The sequence below is a fragment of the Symsagittifera roscoffensis genome, chromosome 3, assembly GCF_963678635.1.
Source record: "Symsagittifera roscoffensis chromosome 3, txSymRosc1.1, whole genome shotgun sequence".
Taxonomy (NCBI): Eukaryota; Metazoa; Xenacoelomorpha; order Acoela; family Convolutidae; genus Symsagittifera; species Symsagittifera roscoffensis.
The window spans coordinates 65117381-65127337 of record NC_087064.1 but is presented as its reverse complement, the minus strand read 5'-3'; the positions used below and the strand labels follow the sequence as shown (position 1 = coordinate 65127337).

Here is a 9957-nt window from a genome sequence, read left to right as displayed (position 1 = left end):
GTCGATCAGAATCAGGACAATTTTTGTATTTCACAAAGTTCATGTACTTTAATTGCTTAATAGTTTTGCTTGCAATTTTGAAGCTCTTTTTGCCTCTTATTTTGCTTGTGTTTGCAAAGTACAGCCTTGTCTGTGTTGAAAAATTAAAGGAAAAATTAATTGCTTTTAGAAAATTAACAAATTTAAAAAATTAGCCAATTGTTTTTCACACAATGATAGCGTAATCAATGGGTTTTGCTCCAATGTGAAGAATTTTTGCTGGTACCTAAAGCTTACACTTTTTCTACAGATTTCAGATCATAACTCTAATGCGATACATGCTCATTTGTTTTGTTCAAGTTTTTTTTCAAGAAAAAAAAACATTAAGCAAAAATAATCTATCTAAAGGCATCAGTAAAGATAGCTAGCTTAAACGATGAAGCATATGCTTAAGTTGTGGCGTTATTTTATAGAACACAGTCAAATTCAAATTGATTAATGGCTGCTTTTGCTTTATTTTGAAACTTGGATTATCTTTTATTGTCCGCGTAGGCTGAATTATGAAATGACTTAATTGTTTTTTTTTTTAGCTAAACCTCAAGTTCAGTTCCAACGATAAAATTAACCAAATTACCGCACAACAAAAAGCAGATTCTCATTTTGCCGTTCTCCATTTATCTCAATGATAGCGACCAGCAATGTTGCACACCTCAGGCGTTTTTTTTTAATAATTTTTTGACAATTTTGGGCTTTGCAGAAAAAAAAGAACAGAGAAAACCTCAATTGTGATTGAAGTTTATAAATTTACGTGTTGCAGATAAGTTTAGCAAACAAATTGAAAAAAGGTTCATTTTGAGGTTCAGTTGCACTTTTCCACTTTTGTTTTTTTAAGCATTTTTAAGTGCCATTGAACGCAGTGCAGACTCATTTGTAGGTCGAGTTAGTTACTACTTGTTTTTCCACGATAAAGTCCTTAGAAATGTTCACACTCAAAAAAAGCGATGCTTATAATTTACTAACTTTTTAAAAGAAACGAGATTGTTATTGTACCTAGTTTTCGAACTCGCACTTTGAAATACAAATTCCTGCCTAGAAATTTGTGACTTAAATCTTACGAAACATAGTTTTATAACTATATTGTAACAAGACTGCTCGTATCAGGGCGGAGCCCTGAATGTTCCGACTGCTCATTAAGGTTTATGGAGCAGTAATATCATTAAAAAATTAAAAGTAATAAAACAAAATGAAAATTTTTTTTTCAAAAATTTTTAATTTTTTTTAAATCATCCCCCCACACGCCATATAAAGTACAAAAGGATAGATTTCGCTACTTGTATTAAATCAATTATGGCAAATAAGCTTCGTTAAACCAATTTGGAACGATTTCTAAGACGGATTAACTCTCCGCTTACGCGTTAATAGCGCGAAATATATCGCGCGTTAATTGTCCCAAATTGGCCAAAATGGCAATCTTTAAACCCCCATAACTTTACAGAAAATAATCACAGGTGAAATATCTTTTCAAATTTAAGCTCAGGACAAAAATACCTTTCGAATGATATAAAAAAATCCGTCAAAATGGCTAGGTAAAAAGTTGAAATTTGTCTGAAGAAAAAAAAACCCACCCCGAGCACAAATATTCCGTTACTTTCGTATCGAAAGTCGGAACAACAACTTAGAAACAGGTATGATAGCTTGTCGGCTGTATTTTGTTTGAGGATAAAGTCTATCAGTTTCGATCATTAAAAACTACAACTGTTAGCCTTTGTTCAAAGAAAAATGCACGCGTTTGATGCATGCAATTCAGATATTTCGTGGCCAGATTAATATGCTACTGTGCTTTTGTTGAGGCAAAAAGTGCCAGAGTGTAGATTTTTGTATGATGATCAATTAGACATCTATAATTTTACATGTAGAAGCTCGCCTTCTTTTAATATGGCCTGTGAAACGTCATTAACAGAAATCGTTTTTAATTTATTAGTCATTATCTAACTTGAATAGCTGCTTGATTGCTTGAATGAAAGCACGTCGCTAGTTCATGCGTATTTACATTGTAAAATAAATGTTCTTTTTTCATGTAAAAACTAACTCGTGTATCGCGCCTTCGCTTACGAGTAAAAACGAGCTACCATTGAAAATCATTCATTACGTGTGACGACAATGAATTGAATGCTCTTTTGTCTGACGCTAGTTAGCATTATATAAATTATAGTATATAACTTGAATTAGCTCTGCTCTAATAAGCAAGTGATTGGTGACAGTTGACAAAAGTGCTATAAAATGGGAAGCTATAGTTGACCATCGCATTCTTCGGATATCCTTTCTTAGAATAACTAAGGCAAAACAAACAATAGTTTCAAACACAGGTGAAGCAGAACTTTGCATCACTTGCTATACAACACAAAAGCACGGCAGCTAGCCGAAAAAAAATATGCTGAAAACTGCGATTCGAAAAAAAAATCAAACAATTTACATATACTTTTGTCTCGAATGAAGTTCAATTGAGGAAATTAAAAAAAACTATTTAGCATTGAAGCAAAGTTTATAAGCGGCTACTGATCATATAAGACTCCAAGAGACGACTCGGATAGTCGAAAAAAAAGTTGCCTGAAAAAGATTTGAGCTGCAAAAAGTTTGAAACTCCCATCTTTGTTCGTACACTTCGAGTTACAAATGCATCAAAATGTGTTTCTCCCTTCAAACGACGTATCATGAGATAATTAAAATGATATAACAATAGCCGAAAATATTTAAGCCGAAGTAACATTGAAAGTGACGAAAAAAAGTTATTCGTGTAATTCGTAAGTTTACCAGCAACTAATATAAATCAAAATGAATTTTAATTATAATGTAAGAAAGAAAGCCTTAAAGGAGGTCTTCGGAAATTGGAAAATAAGCACACAGCAATATTCCGCCAATTAAAGTTTTTCAAGAGAACGCTTTCAACTTATTACAAAATTTTCAAATTCAGATATTCAAATTCAAAATTCACTTCTACTTGAGCGCCAAGAACTGGATTCAGAAATGACTGTATGATGCAAGAAACTTAGTTTAATGGAAAAAGTACAGTTACTTATTACAAGACACTTGCTCTTGCAGGTGTAGCTGGCTACTAATCCCTTCATTTGAAAGGCATAATTAAAACTATCTTAAATTGAATCTCTTCCTTGAAACTGCTGCAATAAAGTGACCTACTTATAGTAATTACCTTGAAAAAAAATAAAGTTATTGAATATTTTTGCTTTTTTGGCTGCTTATTTAAAGAATTCTGTTTTCGTGTGAGTTTTTTTTGTCTCAAAATTATGTACCACACAAATACATTGTCAGGTCGAGTGATATATTGAATTTTTCCATAGTTGGACTGCAAAAAAGTTTTAGCTGTTGCGAGAAAAAGCTTAGTGCTATAGCTATCGATTTTCAGGTTTATCGACTATCTGGGATAAATACTGCAGATTCTGGAGAAAAATTGAAAGAATGTTTTTTATGAATGAATAAAAATCTGTTTCGTAAATTTTTTATTTACAGTTACTATGTACAAATCAAAATTTTCCTGTATAAATTGAATATAAAAATGAAGGATGAAATTATTTGACTGGCATCAACTTTGATGTATCTCTTTACATCACATTTTTTAAAATCTTGTTGGAATTAGAGCGTCACTGTATGGTGAATGCTTCCACGGAACTGTTTTTTTTCTCTATATATAATTGCGCAGTCAATTAATTAACATCATTAAACGGATAGCATTTAAGATTACAGTGGCTTGAATCGCCAAAAGAACCCGATGAAATTATTGTTGTTTAATTATGATCAAACTATCTGATGTCTTTTCATGGTCTCACTCGGAAGGAAGATGTATGGTCTTTCGTTTAGTTATGGTCTCACTTTTGGGAGATTTATAGTGTTCTTTCATCCTTGTATGGTCTCATTTTGATGGTGTATGTATGATATGGTTTTTCCGTTCTGCTCAGTTGTGGTTGTTTGTATTAGAGGTGGTATCCCTGTTCATGTATCCCTTGACAGCGTAGTAGTTGTGTCTGAGCTTGTATGCTTTGTAGACTACCACCAGCATGGAGAGTAGCATAGTGGTGGCGAACAGACTGAACATGCCGGCTGCCATTCGAGCGCCCTCTAGCGGCTGCTGCTGCATGTGGATAGGCCCTCTCGCGACTAAATCGAGAAACAGTCAGACATGATAAGTTCGAACTCATACATGATAAGTAACCATGTATGATAGATACTAATTAATGAAAAAATGCTTAACATGCTAAGAAGGCTCCTAAATTGTCGAAAACCATACGCATGGTCTGATTTGAAAACAACCGGAAATGAGATAATTTTTCGAAGTGTTTCCGTAAAATGGTTCATAACTTCGTAAAACATTTCTAAGAAGTGCTTCTTACAGGACTCACTGAGCTCTTAGGCAAACAACTTTGGTTAGCTAGGCAAGGCAGATAAATAGTTGGATGTATCAAACAAAACCTTAAAATGATAAAGTTAGATAACTGTGTAAAAAGCGGTTTTTGAAATTCGTAGTGAAATTTATGTACTGGAAACGAACGAAAGACTAAAACCGAGAGTTCTCCAAAAGTAAACATATTTGAAAAAAAAAGAATATTTTCTTTCGGTAACCTTTCAAGAGAGGAGGTATTTTTGAACGAAAGACTAAAACCAAGAGTTCTCCAAAAGTAAACATATTTGAAAAAACAAGAATCTTTTCTTTCGGTAACCTTTCAAGAGAGGAGGTATTTTTGAACGAAAGACTAAAACCAAGAGTTCTCCAAAAGTAAACATATTTGAAAAAAAAAGAATCTTTTCTTTCGGTAACCTTTCAAGAGAGGAGGTATTTTTGAACGAAAGACTAAAACCAAGAGTTCTCCAAAAGTAAACATATTTGAAAAAAAAAGAATCTTTTCTTTCGGCAACATGTATCTGTAATGTAAATACCAATTTTTTGATCAATGAAGAATCGATCGAATTCTTTCAACCGCTTCTCTGTAAGTGTGATTGTCAACCAATCACTCACTCTACAAGAATGGCAAAAATTGACTCACTGCTGAGTGGTTCCACTGCCCCCCTCTTCTCCCGAATGATGATGGGGGTGGGGGCTGTGATGATAGACTCCTCGAAGTGCTCCCCGTGGCCCAGAGTAGCAGCGTCCCTCCTCGCTCTTTTATTTCCGCAGGCATTGGTTTCATTCGCTAAACAAATTGAAGCCTCCCAGTCTTTTTTGACATACGCACTGTCCTATCTGTTAAAATCTGTCACTTTTAAATTGCTAGTAATGTTGCTGCGAGTGTAATTATATTACTGTGCTTATTTTTTCATCAAATTTTACTCAGTTATGACTCTATGAACAGCTTGAAAAACACATTTTTTTACAATACTGTTGGTATCAGTATGACGCCCTGACTGCCCTTTAACATCTATGCAGTAGTGTTTGATTGAAAAAAAAAAAAGAAATTTTCAACGAAAAAATTGAATTTAAAAATAGATATATCTAGCACAGTAACGTACTAATTAGAACAACCAGCATCCCAAACTAGCCAAAATTGCAATTTTCAAATTCTCATATTTGTGATCACAGGTAAAAGGTATGTTTAAATTTGCGCTCATCAATAGCTGTCTGATAATGAAAAAAAAATCGTCAAAAATTGCTATTTCAAAAGTCGAACATTGGCTAAAAACAGCCCAAAAGTTCCGTCACTTTCATCAGAAGTCGGAACAAACGTTTTTTTTTCTACAACCAGACTATGTTCATATTGCTTAACATATATACACTAGCGAACTTTAGTGAGCGTTAGTGTTATACTATGACCATTTTTTCTAACTTAAGTCGCAAATATTGGTGCCACTTTGGGGCACCGTTACGAATTTTTGATAGCATGTCCGTTGACATTCGAATACTAATAAGTTAACACAGTTGATACATTTTCGATTCATGAGTAGAACCGAAAAAAACTTTTTGGTTCAAACAACACAACAATAATAAAAACTCGATTTCAGACATTTTCTAACTCAATATATCTCGCAGTTTTTTAAATTCATAATTTATACATTATGTGGTTTTATGGTTTCCAATTTAATACATGCAAAATTAGTGTGGATACTTTCAGTTTGTTATATTCCAAAGCATTACTTGCGAAATTGCGTCCATTTGTATTTGGTGCCACTTTTGCTACCTATTATTGGCAATTTGTTAGCATATATAGCTGCTTTATTTGTGACTAGTTAATGCTGGTTATTAACCGTTCGTGGTTGAAAGGGCAGAGTTAGAGACTCCAATTCTTGAGGTCGCAAATTCCAAACCCATACGTAGCAAAGTCTTACTCATTCGAGACTGAATTCTATCTTTTCTAATTTCAATCAATGAAGCTACTTTTTTCTTTTGTACTCGCTGTGTGTAACCTTTGCCTCCGAATTGAGACTCATTTTGATTGCAGTTAAAAGGACAATTAACGCTCGATATAGTTCAAGCTATGAACGCTTGAGTGGGCATTTAATCAGGCTGAGATTTTTTCAAATTGAGATGAGGCAAGCTGTTTGGCCTAAATAATACGTTACTATGAGCAAAATGTATCTTATTATACTTCAAAAAGCGGCGAAATATCAAAAAATGCTGAAAGAAATTGATATAGACACATTCAAGAAATCAAAGCAGTCTAGTTGTTATATCTTTCGAATAAAGGGACGGAATGTAATCCTAGGGATGATTTTTGTCCTCCGACAAATTTCGACTAGAGTTTTTTTTTTAAGCAATTTTGTTTAGACATCTCAAAAATACTGATGTTTTAAGCTCAAATTTAAAAAGAAGCTTCCCCTGTGCTCAATTGTTGTTAATTATAGGTATTGAGTTTCGGTTCAAATATAGTTCAAATAGTCCACTACATTTCAAACTGGGACGAAAAATGCGCGATAATTTTCGTTCTACTGAAGATTAGGCGGCAAATTAAATTCTTACAATTTGAGTAATCAATACGCTGCTGGAAATAAACTATAATACTTTGAAGTAGCGTGCGAAGAGACTAAACAATTTTTAAAAAATAAGAATTTTTTCAAAATTTTTGCATTTTTTGAAACAAAAAACAATTTCATCGGAGTTAAAACACTCAGGGCATTACTTTGATATGTGGGGTCTTGTAAACCATTTGGATGCAATTATGGGAATTATTATTTGACGGGAGCAGTTATGGAATGGGCTATTTTGTCCATTGGGATATGGTGATTTTGGATATTTTAGCATGTGATACTGCGTCCTGTCACAATAAATTTTCTGACATTAGTATATGACTAAAACAACTTAACATTCATAGTGCGGGTGTAACCCAAAAAGTTCGAGGTTTTAATTATCTGCAATTCAGGTTCCAGCTCATCTATAAGTGCGAATGTTAATTTCAGGGCAAAGAATTCCATTGATTCAATCCTTACGTGTAGAAGAATAAAAAACCGTCTTATTGAAAGATTTTCAGTAACGAACTTTAGTTGCTTGAATTTGAGTAATCCCATCATACTCATGCTTCTAAAAAACTCTTAGATTCTGATGGCATCTTTTTGGAAATACTACAATTTTTTTACTCGAACGAAAAAGCGAACTAACTGAAAAATTGAGTCTTGTGTAGAACGTCAAACATCAAAACTTCTGCAAACTGGCGTAAATATTCCATTGCGCTTCCTAAGCCTTAAACTGCGCTGACCGAAAACGCGTGCATCTAACCATAGATTGATTACAAGTAAACTTTTTTTCAATGTCATTTTTTACGAAGGGTCTTCTGCCCTTTCACCGACTACAGTTTTTTACTACGTGAAGCTCACAACGTAAGATTTTATATCTTTTTTATCTTCCTAAAATTTGGAGAAATTAAAGAAATTGAAACAATTGAATTTAGGAAAAATCGTAAACTTTTTTGTAAATTTTTCGCATACATTTTTTTTGCTTACTTTTGCTTTTTTTCAGTAAAAATTAATTTTAGCAATAGCAGTCATGGTGTCATTCGTACATTTCGTGTCATTTTGTCTGAAAATTTTGAAGTTTTATTTGGAGTTGGTTGTAGGGGTATTTTGTAGGTGTGTCAAAAATGAGAAAAAACTATACCTAGTGTATAGTTCCTTCTCACTTAAGAAGTGGTTGGAACAATAGTAATGGATTTTTGCTCGTATTCTAATCAAAGTTGGTTTTTACCAATATTTCTTACCTCTGACGCAGAATTGGGTGTCCCCATTAAGGCAAGCCCTGACGCGACACTGGACATAGATGGGGGTCTGTATCAGCTGCTGGGTGGTGGTGTCGTACCATGCGAATGCGTCGAAGCGGAAGGCATCCCTCTGTACAGTGGTTGCAGCTGAGTCCCAGCTAAAGGTCGAGTCAGCCGAACATCTGAAGTATCATTAAGAAGCTCTTCAATTTTGAGTTGGCATCAATGCAATGCAATGGAAAAAGTTATCAGGGTGGAAGGAAAGCAGAGCGTTGTATAATACATACAAAGCCTTTTTCTCAAGTGGAGCGTAGTCTTTACTGTAATTTTTTGCAAACTACTAAAAGTAAATTTAAAGCTCTTGTTTAATTATACAAGGGTTCAGCTGTGTTTTATTAGCGCCAATAGACAAACTATAAGCTGATTGTTCCGACCATCTCACGAAGTGAAAAGCAAATAGTTTTTCGCAATTTCGACTAACCTGATGAAAGCTCATGAGTCAAGAGTGGTATCATTTATATTACTGCTCTTTCAACCGCGATTCGCTTTCCAAAAAAAAACTGAAAAACTATCTGATTTGATAGGAACTAGTCTGACTTTTTTTTTAAATTAAACACTTCAATTTTTTGTGTTACTTGCTCAAAACATTCTGTGCTACTTGTTCAGCAATCGGCTGCTCTTGTTGCGTTTGAGATTGACTTGGAAGCTAATAACTAACTGATCTAAGCACCAATTTACCGCCGTGGGCATTGTGTATTAAGTTATTGTGTTTTATAAAACATTTCATGCTTCTACAATCTTGATATGAACCCATTTTAATTTATGAATGACGGTTTGTAAAAATAGCTGACGGCTGTTTTTTGCAACTAATTTTCCGGGGTGACTTCCTTTGCAAAAGCAAATTATATACGAACCCTAAAAAAAATTTTTTGACGGCCGTTGACATACTACTAAAAAACTTGAGAATCCAGATAGCATTTTTTTGCAAATGTAGAAGTCAAGGGCCTCCAAATAAGTGATCTCGAATTTTTTCATGTTTTATAGCGAAAATTGGGAAATGAACATGTGAAGTGTACCAAATGGTCAAAAGTTTTAACCGAATCTCTTATTATTGAGACTAAATTTGAGTCTACCTGACATGATTCAAATAATTTAATCCTGTATTTGTGTCCCAATACTAAATGTGATAAAAGTTAAAAAGGTGAGGTTTTTAAGCGTAGGATAGATTGGTTTAGGGTAGATTGGCAAAGGGTAGATTTGTACATAGGGTAGAATGGCTTAGGCTAGATCGGGGTAGGGCATATCGTCCTGCTTACGGTGTGAAGATCTGCTTGAAGTTTTCAAACTGAGCATTTGGTGTCACTTGCCTGTTTTGAAAAGGGGGGTTCATTTAATGAACGATGTTTTCGACGCGTGATAGTTTCAGTTAAACTTTTCCGAAGTTTTTGGAAATATATATTTTTTTCATTTTTATAACAGCAGATACTTAGCAAACACTCGAAAATTTTCAGGCCGCCAAAATTGACTTTCCGATCACTATGCTACAATATTGTGCGCCAAGCATATTTTTACCCCTTTTTTGGGCGCGCGATTGATCTGCAAAATAAGTATAGTATAGCGCCAACAAAAATTTTTTAAGGTCGCTCGGGGGAAAATGGATGTTGTGAAACAGTAGTACAGTGCGATGTTAGTGAAGCAGAACAGCTGACTTTTCTGACATGTCGAGACGTGAGAAAGCGCAAACCAAATTGGCACCAAAAAGTGAAATTGTTTCGAAAATTGCAGC

The 9957-nt window shown here is 34.2% G+C and overlaps 1 protein-coding gene across 1 annotated transcript in view; it reads right to left on the bottom strand.

The window, feature by feature from the left end:
- Positions 1–3512: 3512 nt before the first annotated feature.
- LOC134841865 (uncharacterized) overlaps positions 3513–9957 on the bottom strand; it is a gene marked incomplete in the record, with an annotated part of 31942 nt that continues 25497 nt past the window's right edge. Inside the window, 3 exon segments of the mRNA XM_063857907.1 lie at positions 3513–4149; positions 5034–5180; positions 8172–8353. Coding sequence (XP_063713977.1) covers positions 3947–4149; positions 5034–5180; positions 8172–8353 — 532 coding nt within the window.